This window comes from Lithohypha guttulata (assembly GCF_036872675.1).
Source record: "Lithohypha guttulata strain CCFEE 5908 chromosome Unknown scaffold_4, whole genome shotgun sequence".
NCBI classification, from domain to species: Eukaryota; Fungi; Ascomycota; class Eurotiomycetes; order Chaetothyriales; family Trichomeriaceae; genus Lithohypha; species Lithohypha guttulata.
Genome location: NW_027042753.1, coordinates 2,831,997 through 2,852,728, shown reverse-complemented (window position 1 = coordinate 2,852,728; position 20,732 = coordinate 2,831,997). Strand labels below are relative to the sequence as shown.

At 49.8% G+C, this 20,732-nt stretch overlaps 9 protein-coding genes across 9 annotated transcripts; 5 read left to right on the top strand and 4 right to left on the bottom strand.

Moving 5' to 3' along the window:
- Nucleotides 1–505: 505 nt before the first annotated feature.
- On the top strand, nucleotides 506–2,333 carry LTR64_006197 (uncharacterized protein; the record flags this gene model as incomplete). The annotated part of the gene is made up of 2 exons (XM_064900531.1): nucleotides 506–543; nucleotides 599–2,333. The coding sequence occupies 2 exons, from the start codon at nucleotides 506–508 to the stop codon at nucleotides 2,331–2,333; spliced, it is 1,773 nt and encodes a 590-aa protein (XP_064753843.1).
- A 340-nt stretch (nucleotides 2,334–2,673) lies between these two features.
- Nucleotides 2,674–3,425, bottom strand: LTR64_006196 (uncharacterized protein; the record flags this gene model as incomplete). Its single annotated transcript, XM_064900530.1, has 2 exons — nucleotides 2,674–3,356; nucleotides 3,404–3,425. The coding sequence occupies 2 exons, from the start codon at nucleotides 3,423–3,425 to the stop codon at nucleotides 2,674–2,676; spliced, it is 705 nt and encodes a 234-aa protein (XP_064753842.1).
- A 657-nt stretch (nucleotides 3,426–4,082) lies between these two features.
- LTR64_006195 (uncharacterized protein) lies at nucleotides 4,083–5,742 on the top strand (the record flags this gene model as incomplete). Its single annotated transcript, XM_064900529.1, has 2 exons — nucleotides 4,083–5,330; nucleotides 5,383–5,742. The coding sequence occupies 2 exons, from the start codon at nucleotides 4,083–4,085 to the stop codon at nucleotides 5,740–5,742; spliced, it is 1,608 nt and encodes a 535-aa protein (XP_064753841.1).
- A 291-nt stretch (nucleotides 5,743–6,033) lies between these two features.
- On the bottom strand, nucleotides 6,034–6,800 carry LTR64_006194 (uncharacterized protein; the record flags this gene model as incomplete). The annotated part of the gene is made up of 2 exons (XM_064900528.1): nucleotides 6,034–6,138; nucleotides 6,189–6,800. 2 exons carry the CDS (start codon nucleotides 6,798–6,800, stop codon nucleotides 6,034–6,036), a joined length of 717 nt encoding a protein of 238 aa, XP_064753840.1.
- A 240-nt stretch (nucleotides 6,801–7,040) lies between these two features.
- On the bottom strand, nucleotides 7,041–7,997 carry SWC5 (swr complex subunit; the record flags this gene model as incomplete). Its single annotated transcript, XM_064900527.1, has 1 exon — nucleotides 7,041–7,997. The coding sequence occupies one exon, from the start codon at nucleotides 7,995–7,997 to the stop codon at nucleotides 7,041–7,043; it is 957 nt and encodes a 318-aa protein (XP_064753839.1).
- Nucleotides 7,998–8,624: 627 nt separating this feature from the next.
- LTR64_006192 (uncharacterized protein) lies at nucleotides 8,625–10,569 on the top strand (the record flags this gene model as incomplete). Its single annotated transcript, XM_064900526.1, has 3 exons — nucleotides 8,625–8,774; nucleotides 8,824–8,991; nucleotides 9,091–10,569. The coding sequence occupies 3 exons, from the start codon at nucleotides 8,625–8,627 to the stop codon at nucleotides 10,567–10,569; spliced, it is 1,797 nt and encodes a 598-aa protein (XP_064753838.1).
- Nucleotides 10,570–11,053: 484 nt separating this feature from the next.
- Nucleotides 11,054–13,507, top strand: PXA1 (ATP-binding cassette long-chain fatty acid transporter pxa1; the record flags this gene model as incomplete). Its single annotated transcript, XM_064900525.1, has 1 exon — nucleotides 11,054–13,507. One exon carries the CDS (start codon nucleotides 11,054–11,056, stop codon nucleotides 13,505–13,507), a length of 2,454 nt encoding a protein of 817 aa, XP_064753837.1.
- A 2,754-nt stretch (nucleotides 13,508–16,261) lies between these two features.
- Nucleotides 16,262–18,241, top strand: LTR64_006190 (uncharacterized protein; the record flags this gene model as incomplete). Its single annotated transcript, XM_064900524.1, has 1 exon — nucleotides 16,262–18,241. One exon carries the CDS (start codon nucleotides 16,262–16,264, stop codon nucleotides 18,239–18,241), a length of 1,980 nt encoding a protein of 659 aa, XP_064753836.1.
- A 464-nt stretch (nucleotides 18,242–18,705) lies between these two features.
- Nucleotides 18,706–19,257, bottom strand: LTR64_006189 (uncharacterized protein; the record flags this gene model as incomplete). The annotated part of the gene is made up of 1 exon (XM_064900523.1): nucleotides 18,706–19,257. One exon carries the CDS (start codon nucleotides 19,255–19,257, stop codon nucleotides 18,706–18,708), a length of 552 nt encoding a protein of 183 aa, XP_064753835.1.
- Nucleotides 19,258–20,732: the final 1,475 nt, after the last annotated feature.

The following is a 20,732-nucleotide window of genomic DNA, read 5'->3' as shown; positions in this document are numbered from 1 at the left end:
ACGATGCCGGTGTGAAGGCAAGTCCCTTCATCTTCGGGAGATCGCCTAGGATAAGAAGCAGATGTGGAGTGAATCTCAATTACGTGGGATGCCACATGGAATATGGTGGCCTCATCGGACACTCATGAGTTTTCATAAAACTTGCAGCACAGATCACTCAAGCAATCTGGTAGCCCGGCTGACTGGTATACCAGTACACTATGAGAGGATTGGAATGAAGGACGTGAGCTATTTTCAGTTTCCAAGCTTTATGGCTTCACAATAGCGGAGCTCATCAGGATCCAATGGTACAGCCATGCAGTCGCTATCCCCACTGTTACGTCGATCCCAATTACAAGGCAGGCTCATTTGTGTAACCGCCTGAGCTGCGAACATTCAGGCGGCTTGCTCTGAAGACACTTTCTCAGTTTTGGACGTTCTCTACACTCATTCAGCGCAGCAACCTTGACATTGTCGACGAAGAGCAACAGCATCGTGCAGAACCAAGAGCAGCAAGAGACGCAGTATGCCACCTTTACCGGGCGAAGATCGTCTGGTCACAGTGTGAGTCGCGCTTTCCGCAACGCGATACGATTTCAATAGTCTAATGCATGCACAGCTTTGCTGATTGCCATTACTATTTCGGACAACCTACAGTGCGACCTTCGGTCCATCGATTTGACAAAGGTTCATATTTCTACATATACTACAATGCTACGAGAAATTCAAGCAGGATAGAAGTCGCAAACAATCCTGGCACTGCTGATCAGGATGCATTCAATGGATACATTGATACCTGTCGCATCACAAATTCCGAGCGCTTCCCAACGCGCCTGACGATCGAGGTTGATGGTGGCACCCCTCAGAGTCCGAGCTCACCGAAATCTAGTCGCGATCCACAAGAATGGCATCTCGCGACAGGAGATCCGAGGGACAGCAGCAGAACCAAGTACAGATTGCATACCATCGATGTCTACTTGTGGGCTCAGGACGATGCTCGACTGGTGCTGGAATGTTTCAAGAAGCTTCTGCCTGCCAAACAGCTTAATGTACCCGAATATGAACATGATCAGGGCTTCCATGAGCCAGAAACAGCTATGGGTCAAACTCCAGCGAACCAAATGAGCCCTGTTGTGCAGAATCTCGAGAATATGGCTGTGCACGATCCTGTGTACAATGGACAACAGAAGGGCGCCAATGCTGTCAGTCCAACTTCGTCCTTCGCGAGCCACAACATTCCTCCACCACCACCAGTCGGTGGTCCAGCTAGACAGCCGTTGCACTCTCCTTCCCCTGCTTTCTCAGACCTCTCTTCACAACCAGGAAGACAGTCCTCTATACGGAGTAACAAGCAGCAACCTGCTGATTTTGCACCTATGGCTTACAATCCTGCCGCACCTGCTGCGCCTGAGCCTATAGCACATAGAGAGAAGACGCCTCCACCAGAAGATCACGCAGGAGGTACTGGCCTCAACCAAGCCACAAGACACGATCAGATGTATGTTTCTGGCCCGCCACCTCAAGGGTCGTCACAAGCCGGCTACCAGATAGGTCATGGCGCGCCAGTCACTTTTGGTGGTGGATATGCTTCACCTCCTCCACAACAACCAGGACTCGCAACATCTTCTTCTTCGCATCAGCAGCAACTATATGCTCACACAACATCTCCACCACCCCCGCCCTCGATGACTGGATATAGTTCACCACCTCCTCCTTCGGGCTATTCCTATGGTGGTCAACCTGACCAACGAAGTTCAACCGGATCTGCGGCTCCGTCCTTCGGTCCAAATCCTACAGGTACACTACACCAAGACTCTCGTGGTTCAGCAGTGTCTACTGCTCCTTCCTTCGGCCCAGGTGCACCGAGCACACTTTCTTCACAGCAATCTCATCCTCACAATCACTCTACTGCGGCAGAACACTACGTTCCCCAAAGCGCTCACGATCCCATCCCCACACCTGGCACTCAGTTCTACAGCAGCTTGCAGCCCCCCAATAGGCCTCTCAGTCACGTTCAACCACAATACGCTGACTACCTCGCTGCAGGCAGTACACCTATCCAGAACACTTCTGCGGGAAACCTACCTCCTGGTGGCTATAGCCAATACAACTATGGCCAGGGGGCGCAGCAGCAGCAGCAGCAGCAGCACCACCACCACCAACAACAAAACAACGATAACCCATACGCAATACATCAACAAGTATATCGACCAACAGAGGCAGAAGCAGGCAGTCATCATAGGAAACAGAGCCGGACAAATACCGCAGACGGAAGGCACAGGAAAGAATCGACGACTGATAGAGTGGAAAATCGAGCTAAAGGCTTGTTCAAGCGGGTCGAGAAATATTTCTGAGCAAGAGATGATAACCTGTAACAGTACAGATGAGCGTTGAGCGTCCTGAAACCACTTAATTCAATTTACAGACAGCTATTCGATCTTATTCTGTCTCCGTTGTTACTGTTATCCCCGCCATCCTAAACAGGCTCAACTACAAAGTATACCTAAACCCGGCAGCAATCTGCGCATCCGTCGGTCCACTACGCCCAACATCATGCGCAGCATCAAGCTTCCCGTTCTGTCTGCTCAGATACACCCTCGTCACCGTCGCCACAGCAATAGCCCCAACCGCCGCAGCCATCAACACTAAAAACGCAACCAAATACCTTGGAGCACTATGATACAGATAACTCCCCTATATATTCGCCGTGTTACTCACGGCATTAATCGCCGCAATAGCAGCAGCTCTCTTGACCTTCGGCTGGTTAAGACTGCTCGTGATCCACGAAAGAATCACGATCGCTGTGCTATAGAAGGATGCAGGCACGAGCACCATTGCTACATATCGCGCTGCGGTGTTGAGGGTTGAAACCGCGATGATGAAGGCGAGGACTGTGACTGAGAGAGGGGCGACGATGTGCCAGTACCGCTCTTGTCGCTTGTCGGAGTGAAATCCGTTGATGAGCATGCAGAGCACGCAGAGCATGAATGGTGGGGCAGTCAGGCCGTACGTGGTATTTCGATTGAATCCTAGTGTTGACACGACGCTAGGGAAGAAGTTGATGACCGTGCGGCAGATATATGTGGATGTGAGGAGGGCCATCATCAGCCAGGTTTTTGGGTCTTGGATAGCGAGGACTAGACCTTGCCAGGCTGTTTGTTCGTCGCTGTTGTCTTGTTGGCCGAGGTCGCGCTCAAAGTTCCATTGGATGTATTCGCATTCGAGGTTGGAGAGGGTGAGGATGCGTTTGTTGGAGTTGGGGAGGATGAAGGCGAAGATCAGGGCGAGGCCGATGGTCAGGACGCCTTCGACGATGAAGTGCCATGCTGAGAGACTATGCTCTGATGCTTGGGTGTTGAAGTCATCTTTGTAGAAGGCTTGAGGCGGAGTAGTAGTGAATGTGATGAGGTAAAAGGCTACCGACCACGATGAAACAGAGATAACATGTTAGACAAGGCAAGACGGAGCTGTGCCGACCTTCGTTCTTGGTATATCATCGTGACACGCTAATCAACGCCGTTGCTGATCAAACACTTGAATGACTATCCCAGCACTGGTGATAACGCTCAATAGCCGTGGTGAGAGCAAGAAGATTCACACTAGTATGCGCGTGTGGCTTGTGAGGAGGTAGATCTCTTGGCACGGGGGAGTGCTGGAATCCGGGGCCCCCACAAATTCACTTTCAGCCTTTGTTCGCCCTCCGGAGGCCTTGATAGAGCGGCGATGGTCAGTGACTTGCTGGGCGCAGAATCTCGTGTCTTTGGTTAAGGTTTCTTCGGTCCATATTAAATCAGACATCCATACTAGCGCTGGTAAGTACGTCGGCGTCTCACGGCAAATGAAGTGAAGTCGAGCAATGGTAGGGGCGTAAGTTCGAAATGCTCGGACCTGCTCTCATGCAGTGCCAGCCTCCGCAACTTAAAAGTCACAAGACTATCGGCAATTGACCACAACTGCAGTTGAGGCTCTCGGCTATTGGAGGTCTCCGGCAATGTGCTGCCGACATAACGCATAAAGTCCATCCCCCCTCCGATCAGGTGGCCACGCTCAGCCAGTGCTCTGTAAAGCTTCAGCGCGCACCTGTATCTTACATAGACAGCAGCATGGCCGATACGACCAAATCGGTCGTGATCAACATGCACAAGGAAGACGTCAGCTCCCGGCTGTCGAGCGAAGACCTCAAGCAAGAACATCATGGAGATCGTGCTCTATCTATCATTGGCAACCAGCGTGTCGTCGTGACCGAAGAAGACAACCAGCGCATCAAGCGCAAGACTGACAAAGTCATCCTCTCTATCCTGGTATGGGTCTATTTCCTACAAATCCTGGATAAGTCTGTCCTAGGTTACGGCGCCATTTTCGGTCTTCAGACAGACACCAACCTTCGTGGGAATCAATACTCGCTCGTTGGATCCATCGCGCCCATCGCACAATTGGCATGGCAGCCATTCTCGTCATGGCTCATCGTCAAGGTTCCTCACCGAATCCTAATGCCATCTTTGTGTCTTGGGTGGGGTATTGCCCAGACATGTATGGCTGCGGCCATGAACTTCAAATCTCTGATGGCAGCCCGCTTCTTTCTCGGACTCTTCGAAGCAGGCTGTCTTCCTCTCTTCTCGGTCATAACATCTCAATGGTACCGCAGATCAGAGCAGCCAATCCGCGTGGCTTGCTGGTACGGCACAAATGGAGCAGCCACTATGGTGGCGGCAGCCCTATCGTACGGACTCGGACATATCAAGAGCGACTCACTACACGAATGGCAAATCATCTTCATGTTCGTTGGTCTCGTGACGGTTATCACAGCCCCGTTCATCTACTGGAAACTTGACAGCGACATACCTTCAGCTCGCTTTCTCACAGAGCACGAGAAGGCACAAGCAATCGAGAGACTTCGTGCTAACCAGACCGGTACCGGCTCTCGCGAGTTCAAATGGGCCCATATCGCCGAACTGGCACTAGAGCCCAAGACATACTTCTGGATTGGCCTGTCGTTGCTACTAAACGTCGGAGCATCAGTCACAAACACCTTCGGACCACTCGTTATTGCGGGTCTGGGATACGATAAGTACATCACAGCACTACTCAACATCCCATTCGGTGCTGTACAGTTACTCGTCATCCTACTTGGTTCGTGGGCTGCCTACAAAATCAAGTACAAGTCCGTGGTTCTGGCAGCCTTTTGTATACCCGTCATCGCTGGTCTGGCCATGCTCTATGTCCTGCCTCGCAACGACCCATCGAAACAAGGTGCCCTACTTGCCGGATACTATCTATTAGCCTTTCTGTTTGCTGGAAATCCATTGATCGCCAGCTGGATTATCTCCAATACTGGTGGTACGACGAAGAAGGTAAGCTTTCACAAAAACGGATTCTTTTGTGTCCTGCTAATAATCTTTCTAGTCAGTAGTCATGTCTCTCTACAACGCTGGTTCCTCAGCAGGAAACATCATCGGTCCTCTTCTATTTAACAAGAGAGACGCTCCAGCATATGCGCCCGGCCTCAAGAAAGTCCTTGGTATCTTTGTGGCGCTTGTCGCGTTGACTGGTATCCAGGCGGCGAATTTGATCTTCCTCAATAAAATGCAGGAGCGAAAGAGATTGGCTAATGGGAAGCCGGCGAAGATTAAGGACTTGTCGATGGCCAAGCATTATCAGCAGAGTGACTCGGACGTTGAGACGACCGAAGAGGCGCAGTTAGGAAAGAATGCGTTGTTGGATCTGCCTGATGGCAAGAACGATGAGTTTGTCTACCTATACTAATGCTGGAGGGTTTGTAATTCTCTCAAATGTTAATGGAATGTTTTGATCCCAGTATTGATTCTTTAAGATAGCTTGAATCCTGAATGTAGAGATTGTTGCTAGTCCAAGCATAGTATCTGCTAGGCCTGCCTGCAAAAGTAATGAGACGTGTATCGAGTTAAACAGTACCATGCACACCGAATCTATGATCGTCAACTTCCTAAAAATGCTGCCTGAGGAGATGCTCGCAACTCATGCCTGTCCAAGACTATCGAAACGGTCGTCTGACTTTGTATGTCTCGTGATCCAATATTACACTCTAATAGGCTCCATCTGCGCATTTCCTCTTGAGCACAAAGGGCTTTCCAAAATGCCGCTGATCAATCGTTGACGTCGCAAGGTAGGTCGTGTCTGAACCTGGTATTCGTGTCAGAAACATACTGTTGAAGTGGATTGAGTCATCTTACCTCATTGTCCGAACCAGCCTGCCAACCAAGTGAATCAGAGGTCGCCAGTCGGCCTGACCTCGTAAGAAGATTGCTAGGTATTCGTCGTAGTTTTGAGCCCATCCTCTTAATCTTAGTTGAAGAGTTAGACATAACTCGGCGCAGGCTCCTCATACCACCGTCCCCGGAATCAGTTCCTTTTGATGTGTTCTTCGCAGTCCCGCGGTTCACAAAGCTGTCTTCATCACTGGAGCCTGCAGATGAGAAGGTCTCTGCTAACTCTTCACAGGACATCTTGAGCAGACATAGTCTCGAAGACGACATATTGTCTGTGAGAAAAGGCAGGTCGCCAGTAGTCGAGAATCGAGGCATAGAACGCAACACCTGCGGATCCAGTTTCTCAAAATCCCATCGTACCGGCCGATCGACCTTCTTGTTGCTCTGTGTAGCGCCCTTCTCCTCATCTGAGCATTCTTCACGTACAGATGCCAGGGTAGGAAGATCCGATGATGTATTGGACCGAGAAGTACTAGGTCTTTGCGGAAGTGGGTCCGAGTGTAAGCGCTTTCGGGAGGCGTCTGGTCTCGCAGGCGAGATTGCTATGTGTGGCCTTGGCAATTTGCGCGGCGACATTGCTTGACAATGCTACACCATCTGCTGTTTCGGTCCAAAAAGATAAAGCTCCTGTGCAGTCGGAATGCCAAAAGCCGCAAACATAGGACCTTGACAGTGAAACGGCAAATATGTGTCACAGCAGGTACAATCGGAACAACCTGTACCAAACCTGTTGTGGTGCGCACCTTCCTCAACCTAAGGAATTTCACTGCTTCAGAATGCTCATGAACTTGGCAGGTAGGTACACGAAGGAAGTCATCAGCCCTTCTGTCTGGCTAATCTGGCTTCTGCTTCTTTTCGTTGTTCGACCTGACTGAGGAAGTCCATGCGATTCAGATAGGCTCCCTTTGCCTTCGAATGCTCGTCAAGCTCGTCTTTCAATCCTTCAGCATCAACGTGTGAAGCCCAATCCATCTTGCTCTTTTCCACCACGTTGAGTTTTGGACCCTTGAAAGTGCCCGGCTGAGCTTTGATAGAGTGGTTCTGAAATGCTTCTAGATTACTGTAGTTGGGATCGAATCTAGATATCTTGCGGAGTGGGCGTTGTTTTCCATTGCTCGCCTCTTCAGAGGGATTGGACTTGTGTTCTTGTTGAGCTAACCAGAGTTTAGCCTCAGCTGAAGACTTGAGCACAACCTTTTCTTCGACCTGGACCTCTCCTGCAAATTTGAACTGCCTCTTGATCGTTACCGTCTCTTCAAGAGCTGGATCGGGAAGAGCTTTCTTTGTAGTCTGATCTTGTTCGTTTGGAGACAATTCAGAAGCCTGCTCGCCTTCCATCCGCACTGGTGGAAGAGGTGCGGGCTTGTTCAACATTTCCCACAATTTATCCACATCTATGGTGCTTGTCTTCGTGCTCGCAAGTGTCTTCTTCTGTCTTTCTGCATGCTCAACGGCACGCATAGAACGGGTCTTCGCTCGCCAGGCATCGTCCGCTTCATCGTCGCTAGAAATATGGTCCGATTTCTTCCGCCTCTGTTTCTTCTTAGTCTTCTGTCGCTCCTTGATTGTCGCTTCGTCGCCAGAGTCAAGTTCTTCTATTAGTGGTTTCGATGGTGTGGCTTTCTTGACGGCCTTGGTGATCTTGCTGGCTGGTTCATCGTGTCCCGAGGAGGACACCGACTCCTGGTCTGACTTCCGTTCGTCAAAGTCGCTGTCTGCCTCTTCATCGTAATCGTCGTTCTCAATCTCTTGTTCTGACTCGACCAACGACATATTGAAAAATACAATTGTGTAGTCAGAGATGCGGGCACGTTTAAGCGCGCTTTTGACGCGTTGGAGCAGATCTAGGCTATGCCGAGGTGGTATTAGGCACGATTCTTGGCGATCGACTCTCCCAACGTTTCAGGCCTGACCATGAACGACCATCATGTCAAAACAGCTTGCAATGAAAATGTCACAGACGAAGCCTACAATTCATATGGCCAGGCCATATCGTGCTCTCGGTCCCATACCCGAGCACGTATCGAGTAATAGAGGGCAGCACTTGATTGCTCCAACAAGTTGTTGCTTGCCAAATACTCCAAACCCGTGGAGTAGTCAATCATTACAAAGGCGATACAAGCCCTATCGGCTCCAGCTGAGCAGTACTTTCACAATGTGCTTTCGCCACCTGTATCACTCGCCACGCCTGCAAGTCATGTCGGACTTCCAAATGCCAAGTGGACATTACCGCAAGTACTGGCCAGAGCCGGTCACATTTCACGACGGCAAGCATCTTACGCACGTTTCGACAACTGCCTCCAGATAACGGACGAGTGTGATTGGTATATAGTACTACTGAAACCACTAAGTAAACCTCTTCGGATCGTGTTCAGTCTCTCAAAGACACAATAGGAAACGATGTTGAAGCCAGCTCAAACCGCCAGCCAGCTAGGCAACCCAGCCTCGTCAGATGAATCATCGACCACAACCACAGCCGCTACAGTCGACACACCAACTGAGCAGGAGGCATCGATCAAGCATTTCGGCGATTGGCCTAATGCTCAAGGTGTAAGTGGAGCAGAATCAACAAGGTGATCCTGACGGCTGACATGAAAAGTTTGATACAACCTATGAGGAGCGGACACCAGTTGAGCTCTCGGTAGAAGGACACATACCTGCTTATGCTGCCGGTGTGCTCTACCGAACGGGACTTGGTCCTCGTGCGGTAGATTGTGGTGACCAGGGCGTTTTCAGAACTAGCCATTGGTTCGACAACTTTGCACAGGTATATTCACTAGAGAAAGGGCAAAGCTTGGTGTGCTGCACCGTGGTGGCCCCGTTTCCTCATTCTGTTTTGCGAAGCACTTTTGCTGACTTTGAATAGGTTCATCGCTTTCAGATACATACTCCCTCACAGGCAGGAGGGAAGGTAAAGGTTACCTATGTCTCCCGGTTGACCAGCGATGGCCTTATCGAGCAGGTAAAGAGGGACGGCACTCTCAAGGGCATGACATTTGCAAAGAAGTATGAACCTTGCAAAACACTGTTCCAGAAACTTCAGTCGTTCTTCACGCCGGCAAATTTTCTACCAAAGAAGCCACCAAAGCCCGACGAGGTCAATATTGGTGTTACAATGTCAGTCAACTATCCTGGTCTGGATGCGGTGGGAAATGCTGTCTCTGGTCCCAGTGATCAGAGCCGCATATCATCGCTCTGCACCAAGACGGACGCTGCAGTCGTGCAAATGCTGGACAGCGAAACACTGGAGCCACTCGGTCTAGCAAAGCAAGAGGTCCTCCACCCGGAATTGAAAGGGCCAGTGAGTGGCGCTCATGCCAAGTCCGATCCAGCGACAGGCGATGTTTTCAACTTCAACCTACAGTTCGGCTCGGTTGGTACTTACAAGGTTTTCAGGACCTCGGCGTCGACTGGCAAGACAAGCATCTTAGCCACGATCCGTCACACAACAGCATATCTTCATTCAATTTTTCTTACCGAGAACTACGCCGTCATCTGTATCTGGAATTCATACTTCAAGGCTGGTGGTATGAGCATTCTATTGAAGCAAAACTTGATTGAGGCTATGGAGTACAACCAGTCCGCGCCAGCTAAGTGGTTTGTGATTGATAAGCGACCAAGCGAAGAAGGAGGCAGAGGAGTGATTGCAACCTACGACTCGCCACCATTCTTCGGCTTTCATGCAGTCAACGCATATGAGTCTATATCTGATGATGGGGTCAAGAGTATAGTCGCTGACATCCCTGTGTACCAGAGCATGGAAGTACTGAATGCATTCTATTTCGAAAATCTGTTGTCAGACTCACCTACAGCTGGTGAAGTCCAAGGTAAATGGGGCGACTCGTTAGCACCAAAGTACCGACGATACAGACTTCCAGATATCCCGAACGAGCCACGAGAGGAGACCCGACACGCGGTACAGGAGTTCGAGCTCGGCAGGCGCGACACACCAGAATTGCCCACGGTCAATTGGTCAGTGTTTACCAAGAAGCATAGATATGTGTATGGCGTATGTGACAGTGGTGTTTCGACCTTTGCCGACAGTCTGCTCAAGTTGGACCTCAATGACAACTCGGTCAAAAGATGGAGCGTTCGTGGTCAGACAGCAGGAGAGGCACTATTCGTTGCCGATCCCGAATCAGAGGATGAAGACGGTGGAGTTCTCCTCACAATTGTGCTTGATGGCATCTCAGGAAAGAGCTATCTCTTGGTGCTTGATGCGAAAGACCTTACTGAGCTTGGGCGAGCCAGCGTGAATGGAGCGATAGGATTCGGCTTTCATGGTGTTCACGCGAAAGCAGCGTTGACTGCCGGCAAGGACAGATCTTTGGCTGCACATCTATAAATCCAATGAACTTGCTGGTGGAATTGAGGTGAATTGGTTTGGAAGTGGACTGCACCTGGAGGAGTTGAGGGGCATGTATTTCTTCTGCAAGTGGATTGTGTTCTAGTACTATGTATTGATGTATGGAACACTTCGTCCTGCGGCACATTTGAGCAAGCCTCATTCATCACACTCTTTTACACAGACTTGGAGCTACCAAGCGTGCCAAGAAGAGTGAGTAAACGTGCAATTCGCTCAACTCATTGTGCCTGAGGCAGTCGTGCCAGTGCTAATGACGTTCGACTTGGTGGCCTCGGCTTCACATGCACTGGATTCAGCAAACCAACTGCTGGCATGTGCGTGGTTCCTTCGTTCCTTCCACGAAGTTGTCGTTCAGGTGCAACCCATGCGATGAAGCTAAGATTTGGCCTTCCGTGCTGGACAGTGCGTCGACAACCAATGCATTTCATCTATTAATCATCAAGATGTGAGCTTTGAGCGACACATGGCTGCACAATCGAAGGAGGACCCTCTTATGGTCCTCTACATGCGATATCTCGATCTATTGCGCTCGCGAATCCGTCGCACCTCTCGAACCACGAGGTTAATAGCCGTTCTTGCGTTCACCTTGAGTGTTGTTTCATCAGGATATGGCAGCTACAAACGGTGGAAGAGGAGGTCAGAAGACAGAGCTCAAGGGCGAAAGCTGTTGCGCAAGAACAGCGGATTGAAAGGGAAAGATGGCGAGAGGACCATATTCGTGCCACGAGGAGATTCTATATCCAAGGTGGTCATTCGTCCTACCAAACCAACCACTTTCGACGCTCATCGTAGGCTCTTTTTGACACCACCCCGAGTGACTAGATTGCAGTCGGGCACCTCAACTCCTGCCCATGGACCACCACCACAGACGAAGCCTGGCCTCAACCTTGCTTTTTTACACCAGTTCCTGAGCTTATTGAATATCATGGTTCCAAGGTTTAAGTGTAAAGAAACCGGATTGCTACTCGGCCATGGCGTTTTTCTGATCCTCAGGACTTACCTATCGCTGGTCGTGGCTCGGTTGGATGGCGCTATCGTTCGTGATCTGGTGGCTGGAGAAGGAAAGTCCTTTTTGCTTGGGATCTTGAGATGGCTCTCTGTTGGTACTCTGGCATCCTACACAAACAGCATGATCAAGTTTCTGCAATCCAAGATTTCTATCGCCTTCAGGACTCGACTCACCCGATACATTCACGACCTCTATCTGAACAAAAACCTCAACTACTACAAGCTCAGCAACCTCGACGGTGGTGTTGGACAAGGTGCTGACCAATTCATTACTCAAGATCTTACTCTGTTCTGTACAGCCGCGGCGTCTTTATACTCTTCTCTAGGCAAACCGCTGGTCGATTTGTTTGTGTTCAATTATCAGCTCTACTTGTCCCTCGGCCCACTCGCTTCGACCTTGCTTCTATCGAACTACTTCACTACTGCGACACTCCTTCGTCGGCTCTCCCCACCCTTTGGCAAATTGAAAGCTGTTGAAGGCAAGAAAGAGGGTGATTTCCGAGGCTTACATGCACGGCTCATTGCCAATGCGGAAGAGGTGGCCTTCTATGGTGGCAGCGATGTCGAGAAAGTCTTTGTGAACAGAGCATTCGAGGATCTGAAGAAGTGGATGGATGGCATATACAACCTGAAAGTACGCTACAACATGCTCGAAGACTTCATCCTTAAGTACTCATGGTCTGCCTTCGGATATGTGATAACCTCCTTACCTGTCTTCCTACCAGCATGGGGTGGTCTAGGTGGGCGAAACGAGCTAGTCCCCACTGGTATCGAGGCTCCGAGAGAACGAGGACGAATGAAGGAGTTCATCACAAACAAGAGACTCATGTTGTCACTGGCTGACGCTGGAGGCAGAATGATGTACAGCATTAAAGACTTGTCCGAGTTGGCAGGATATACAAGTCGCGTATATACCCTCATCAGCACATTACATCGCGTTCATGCAAGTGCATATGCTACACATCGACGAACGAGACCAGGAGAGCTTTACTCCCTCACAGACGTGCAGGGTACACTACATACTGGCTTTGACGGTGTTCGTCTTGAAGACGTGCCAGTTGTGGCACCTTCGATGTATCCATATGGTGGTGATGAACTGATTGAAAGTCTATCTTTTGTGCTTCACAGTGGTGATCACCTCTTGATATCTGGTCCAAATGGTGTCGGCAAATCCAGTATCGCTCGCATCGTTGCAGGTCTCTGGCCAGTATATCGCGGTCTTGTCTCTCGGCCACGACAAGTTGGCATGGATGGTATAATGTTTCTTCCTCAGCGGCCATACTTGTCTGTCGGCACTTTACGTGATCAAGTCATATACCCCCACACCGAAGTGGACATGCGCGACAATGGCAAAAACGATAATCAACTACAGCAAGTTCTTGACGCAGCACGACTTGGCTACCTGGTCGACAGAGAAGGTGGCTGGGATACCCGCAAAGAGTGGAAGGATGTCTTTTCTGGAGGCGAGAAACAACGTATGGGTATTGCACGGTTGCTGTACCACGAACCAAGATACGCCTTCATTGATGAAGGTACATCCGCTGTCTCGTCAGATGTGGAAGGTCTGCTTTACGAGACTGCAAAAGACAGAGGTATCACCTTGATCACCATCAGCACACGAGCTAGTCTGAAGAAGTATCATACGTATAATCTGGTTCTTGGTCTTGGCGAAGATGGCTACGACTGGGACTGGAATCAGATTGGTACAGAAAGTGAAAAGCTCGGAGTTCAGAAAGAGGTACATGAGCTAGAAGAAAGACTCGAGAAAGTACCAGAATGGGAGAAGAGGTTAAAAGAGATTGACGAAGAGCTCAACAAAGTGCTTGTTGTGAGGATTGATGGCAAAAACGTTGAGCTTCCTGCAGAAAGCACTGTTTCTTCGCAAATGGAGCAGTCGGATAGCTCGTGAACTACTGTATCAATATCGGAAATGAGCTGGTCTGATCAGGAACGCAAAGTTGCAATTCCTAGACATATGCAGAGCTGACAAGTTATCGGCGTCGCACCAGACCTCCCCGCATAACTTCAGTCTCTTCACGTACTACACGGCCCCTTGGATCCAGGATCCGCTCCGTGCGCTCGTTCTCATAACTCGTATAACCACGATTAGGACCTGGACTTGGGTGACGACGAGGTTCATAGAAATTTCGATTTCGCCTCCTCTCAGAGTACTGTGAATGGTCGTCCCAATGTCGATGACTGTGGTTCGAGCTTCGAGAGCGATGGGACTGGTCGTCCTGGTGGCGGTTCCTCTCTCTCCTATATCCCGCCACTACACCGTGCGTCTGATGTGAACTTGTACAAGACATTGCGCTTCGTTCATCGCGCTGACTTCGCGTGCTTGTACCATGATTTTGTGGTCGGATCGTGGATTCGCTCCTCTGAGAACTTCGAGATACTGCGGAGGCTTGATCGTACCCTGAATAGCCAGATCTCCTACTAGCTCCAGATATTGCAGAGCTTTGTTCGTATCCTGAGTAGCTAGGTCTTCCGCTGGCGACAGAAGCATCTTCCGGTATGGCAGTCAACGCGTTGTGAGGGCCTGCTACTGACGTACTAGGTCGAGAATCTCTGCTGCTTCGAGAGTGACTAGACTCATGGGAGGAGGTCACTGAGCCGACGACGGATCCGGCATACAAGGAGCCGCCACAGGGAACTCCAGCATTCCAGGCTTGGATCCTTGAGGAATGACTGATGTTTGAACCGGTGGTTGAGCTGCCAGCGGGCCAGCCGCGATCGTTGACGCCAGCGCGGACTCTCAGAGGTGATTCTGGATCAGGGGAACCTCTGGATACCCTGCTTGTTGATTCGGAGGGTGCGAGGCTGCTTTGTCTGGAGACGTACGATCCGGAGTATCGAGACATCTTGGTATGCTATGGGGATCTTGGTCGATGGAAAGTGGGAAGTTGCAGAAATGCAGGGGTCCAATTATATGTGTTTAGCAGGAGGGCTGACTCAACACGAAGACGTGTTCCTACGTGTGTCAACAGGGTTGACGATCACTGCCAGTCACTGACAGACTGCATGGCATATAGTACAACGTTACCATCCAGTACATATGGACTGCAAGGGCAAAGTATTGATGGTAGCAGAGGTGCAGAGTCACGAGAAAAGTCTTACGCTGATACCGACAATGCTCTCTTATGCTAAAGGTCACTGTTAGCTTGCAAACGTTCACCACGCGTTGGTGTGGTTTAACTCAAACGCGAGTTGTTATTGAGGTGTCTGAAGCGTTGAAAGTACAGTGAAGGCAATCCGATTCATTCACAAAAGGTCAACCTAGCTACGTATACAACACATCCAGCTCTCCTTCCTACTCGTCCTTAAACCGCCTAAACTTCGTAGACTGATCAAACACCAACCGACCATGCCTGTTGCAAGTCTGGTACGTTTTAGAAATAGTCCATCCAGGAAAATCAGAACCACCACGACCAGGACGTGAAGTCTCATTGCGTAGGTCTACTACACCCGGATCTCGCGGATCGTCCTTGATATCTATACTGTGGATTGCTGGGCCTGTAGGGGGCTGTAAGTCTTCTGGGATGGTAGGTAGATGGGCGCTTCGTCTACTTGGTCGGGAGATCTGGCTAGATTGGTGAGATGGGGCTGTAGAGGCGGATTTGCCTGTGCGTGTGGACGTGGCAGAGTCCCGGTGAGACGATGGTCGTTGAGATTTTGAGGCTTTGGATGAACGATGAGATGATCTTGGGCTGGAGGCATTCACTACTGGTTGTTCTTCTCTGTTTTCGCTCGGCCCTGTTCTTATGCCACTTTGTGTACAGAGGTTGGCGAGACACGACTGGATATATGTGTATCTAGAAAGGCTTCGAACTGGATGTGGTTGGTAGAGGTTGGTTGGTAATGGTAACCCCAAACGCTCAATACTAAGAAGCTTGATTAGATTCTCATACCTGAAATTCCGCAAGCTGTGCCAAGTGAGTGGGCATTGGATGTCACGAAGCGTGACTGGAGTGGCACCACATATCCCTGCCTCCACGTCTATACTATAACGCCAGGATTCGCATATCTAGCACGTTAGCAAGGCTGAATATGATGTTTTATACCGGAGGTGAACGTTTATTGAATGTGTCAGCGGGAAGTAGAGCTTAGTTGGCAATACGTCTGTGTGATACTCCACAAACTGTTGGTATGTTCGAAGAGCAGAGACGTATTGCGCATGGAGTCTGAGTCAGGAGCGACCGCATGTGGCATCATCAGCACGCATCGAGACACAGGAAGCCCGCGTGGTCTCCTTGTTGGAATTGACAAGGTACATAGACACATTATCAGCAATTTTCCTTCGCAATCGACCATAGGGTTTGGAAAACAGGGGTTCCCGTTCGATCACCCGTACTTAAGCCAGGCGCCGACGAGTTAGTAGTTGGGTTGGAGACAACCAGCGAATCCTCGCTGTTGATTGTTTTGCTTTTTTGACCTCTCAATCGCAAAACAGGCAGATGACGTAGATCTGGTCAATCGACAGAAATTCGCTGACAAGCGCTTGATGTGGTGCTGATATGGAGTGGTTGTTGTTGGGTTCAAGTTCTCGATGTGGTTAGTGAGAATTATGCTTAGCGTGGATATTTGTTTATTATGACGGAAGTCAGTCAATAATAGTTTTGTGAGATCGATTGCCAGCAGCAGAGTCAATAGGGACGGTACAATGGCGTCGTCAATGCTCGACGGGGCTGCTACATATCTGAACAACCTTCTGCTTGCGCGTGGCTTTTTGCAGAACGGAGAAGCCATCGACTTCCCCCGGCTAGCTAGCAATGAGGACGGCATCGACAGAAACGCAACGACAGTACGAGCGATAAACCTGATACACGATCTGATCCTGCGACGCGATCGAGACGCTGAACAACGCGAAGCTCTCGCCTCTACCATTCACAGTCTTCGTACTGAGCAGTCGCAGTACGTGCTCGACCTGCAAAGATTACAGGATAAGAACATACAATTTCAAAATGAGCTTACAGCATCGGAGGCCCGACAGAGAAGTCTGATCAACAGTGCGAAGAAAGCGCAAAATCAGACGAGAGAGATCAAAGAGCAGATGCTGAAGATGAAATCCACCCTCGATCAAGTCCGAGCAAAGTCTATCAGCGACATTCGCAAGAGAGATGTTGAGATTGAAAAACTTAGGGAACATCTCAAAGGAATGAACAGAGGAAAGAAAGAGTCAGGATCCGAGAATGCAAAGCTGAGAACGGGCAGCGTACAGCAAAAACACGTAAAGCATGAAGCTCGATCACAGCAAGACCACGATACGAGCGAATGGTGCCTCGAGAAAGAGCCGAACGACTTCCTCACAGCTGTCCTTAATGAAACTACTAGTGAAAATGTGGCACTACGCAAGATTGTAGGAGATTCAATGAAATACCTTAAAGCTCTGACCGGATTAGAAGAGCAGCAGCACCAGAAGCCAGTCTCAGATATAGACAATGCGATTGGCATTCCTGGTCAATATCGAGACCGCAATATAGAGAATCCGACTTCTTTAGCCACTTCAGAGTCTCTAATACCGGTTCAGCAACTCGCGTCGTCCATGTCCGAAGTCCTCTCCCACTGCCAAAATATCCTCCGAGATCCATCCTTCGTCCCTATCGAAGAAGTGCAGGTCCGAGATGAGGAGATTGCAAAGCTGAAGACTGGATGGGAAAAGATGGCTGATCATTGGAAGGAAGCGGTCACGATGATGAGCTCATGGCGACAGAAGATGATGAGCGAGCAAGAGTCGGAGGCACATTTCAATGCTGAGGACCTCTCTACCATTGCAGCTTTTAGTCGCAGCTTCGCCACAAGACCAAATGGTTTACCAGTCCTGGATCCGATCGAGGAAGAAGAGTTGACGAGCATGCTCATCGAGCACTATAGTCGAGTAGAGAATCAAAGTATGATGTCGGACAACAATGAGGCCAGTCACAGTCATACGAGTCAAGACGATACATTGCCAGAACCAGAAAAAACAGGCACACCAAGACCTTCACCAGTTCGTATCCAGGTGGACGGACAAGAAGACAAGGAAACTTCGCGCGATATTACATTTGCACAAACAATTGCTTCTCCCGCCCGACGTGGTATAAAGCTCCAGAAACAGGATCGCCAAGCACCTCAACCACTTTCCAACACAAATGCGAATGCGAAGAAGCGCAAATCATCGGAAGCCAAATCGAGCCCACGTAAGCGACAATCCCTGTCCCCCATAAATAGAGCGGAAGAATCACAGATCGAGAACAATGCGACGGCCAGTAACGTCTCATTGATCGCGAGCTCGAACTCGACTGATCCACTATCTCTCGATATATCGACGCCAGGTGCCTCGGACGACGAAGACGACTTCTTCCTGTCACAAAACCAGTCCTCAGGGTCCCACGATTCGACTTTCCCACGTATGACCGTTGCCGAAAAGCTCGCTGCAGTTGAAGCAGAAGCTACCGAGGCGACAGAAGTGATTAGAAGGAGACAGGCGACAACGTACGATGAAGGTGACAAGCGAGCTAAGGACAGAGCGAGGAACTCTATGGCCAAGACAACAGGAGTGGCTAAAGGAGCTGACAGATCGAAAGATAAAGTCAGGAAGGCGAAAGATAGGAGGAGGAGTACATTAACTCCTGCTGAATTGGGCTCGTTGATGGGTCGCTGAGAATGTATACTGTTAAATTGGCGATAAGTAAGGACGTTCAAGCGAGCTCAATCTTTCTGTTCTAGTGCTCTTGCATCGACTAATCCAGTAGAGGTCTCTTTCATGAATTTTTGGGCGCGTACGAGCATAAACTCCTCGCGATCTGGTCGTCTATATCCATCTCAATGACTGAGATCTTGTTGTTGTCCTAAGTGTTGAAGCGTCCAGAAGTCTTCAAAAGCGCTTGCCCACGCTGATGAGACTGCTCATACTCTAATATCTGTCTCAGATTGCTTTCGCTAAAGCAACCCAGTTGAGTTAGGAATCACGTAATTAATGATAGATCGAGCTTGTGCTCCTTTCCAAGTCGATCAGTCTCCTAGCCGCCAAGATATTCTTTCGATTTAAGTGTTGGCAACCTTTAAGCTGTAGGTTGATTGAAAAAGTCCTGATCCAAAGCTGTAAAGAAAGGTGGTCGAGATCCATCACCCCTTCTTCCTCGCAATACTCGCCGCAACCTCCCCAATCTTCCTCTCCTTCCTCTCCTCCGGCCTCTCACCCTCCCTCCTCTGTATCTCCCTCCTCAACGTCCCCCAATACGCACCCCCCGCCATTGTCGAAACCGCAATCGCCAGTCCCGCCGCCCCAAAATAACTCGGTCGAAACATCCCCCTCTCCAACATCCTCATGACACCAAAATACCTACTCACACCATACACAATACTCCCACCTCCAGTCCCCATCAACATCCCCACAAGTAGCTGCTCACGGTTCTGTCGATGACGCGTTTCCCTGTCGATTTCAGCACGACTTTGGCGCGAGGACTTGGCGGCGTGGTCGGGGAGGAGATGGTCGATGAGAGCTTCGAGGTCGAGTTGGGAGAATCGTTCGACGGCGATACCGAGGGCGACGAAGCCGAGGCCGGTGCGGATCCAGGCGAGGAAGGTGCGTTCGCTGGCGAGGTGGTCGCGGGCTGTGGAGCCGGTGTTGGCGTATGTTGGTGGGTTGAGCGTTAGGAGGCGGCGGAAGAATGACATTATGTAAAGTTGTTGCTTTCTAAGACAAGGTGGCAGTATGATAGAGATAGCTCTCCCTCGAATACTCGTCAACTGAATCTAGTGAGAACTATGCGATCATATCTCTAGACTCAAATAAAGGGTTTAGATAGAGATCTTTACGAGATCGTTGTTACTGAGAGAGGTTCTGATCTTACACAAAGCTTATTGCAAAAGAACCTCGAACCTTGAAAGCTTCGCACTAGCCCACAGTATGACAATGTAATTACGATCAATTACGCTGGCAGTGCAGAGTCAATCATTCGGCTTCGGCATCTAAGCTTAGGTATCATCCACCTACGTCGTCCCTAGCATTTCGAGATTTCAGGACGAATCAACGCCTCGTTCGTGTTTAATTACAACTCGCTAGCACAAATCGTGCCCCAGTACGTTTACCATAAGGGCAAAAAAAGTGCAATCGTTCTTGCGTATGTTCTGCCGCCAACCAATTCCTGCTGCCTCACTCTGCTGCCACATTGGCGAATGTATCATCCTGGTGTCACATCGAATCAGAAGTTTTGATGGAAAAGCAACCCGGTTTCAAGATCTTCAGCTCACTTCGCTACGACACAAGTCTATCAGAAGCAGAATCCCAAAAACAAGACATTTCAAACCATGTTGGTCCACTATACATGCTTACCTACCACCGAGATCGTCTTCTGCAAGCAGCCCAGCACTTCGAATGGTCAAGCTGTGTCTCGAAACTCGAAGGTAACCAGGAAACATCATGGCTGCAAGATCAGATAGGGGGATCGAATTCGATAATTGGTAAGGAGGCTTGCTGCCGCGTACGTGTCACGCTCGACATGCATGGGAACATTGAAGTCGAAGCGATGCCGACACCACGACTAAATCACTTGAATTTGTTCCCATCGCGGGAAGTCCTCGACTCACACTTGCGCACCACTGAATATGAGGCGAGCGCAGACCTAGGTATAATCTGGAACGTATTCCTGGACACAGAAGCCACGCCGAAGTCAGCATTCACGCTTTACAAGACGACATCTAGGGAAATGTATACCGCTGCTCGCAATCGAGTTCACATTGCCTCATTGGCCTCACCGGAAGAAGTTCTGCTGTACAACTTGGATGGTGAGATCACTGAAGCGAGCCTTACAAGTGTCTATGTGTTCCGGCACGGCCAGTGGGTGACCCCTGGTATTCAATGTGGCGGCCAACTAGGAGTCACCAGAAGATGGGCACTTGAGCAATGTATTTGCCTTGAAGGTATAGTTAGAACGACAGATCTGGTCGACGGAGAAAACATGTGGCTCAGCAATGGAGTCAGGGGCTTCATACGAGCAAGATATCGATCTTCTCGACCTTTCGACGAAGGTAGACCGAACCATAAGACGACTCAAACGTCAAATGGCATGGTAAACATGAGTGGTGACATACGTGCCGATGTCGCTGACCACTAGGTGAACCTGTCCATATGCATACGGCAATTTCTTATT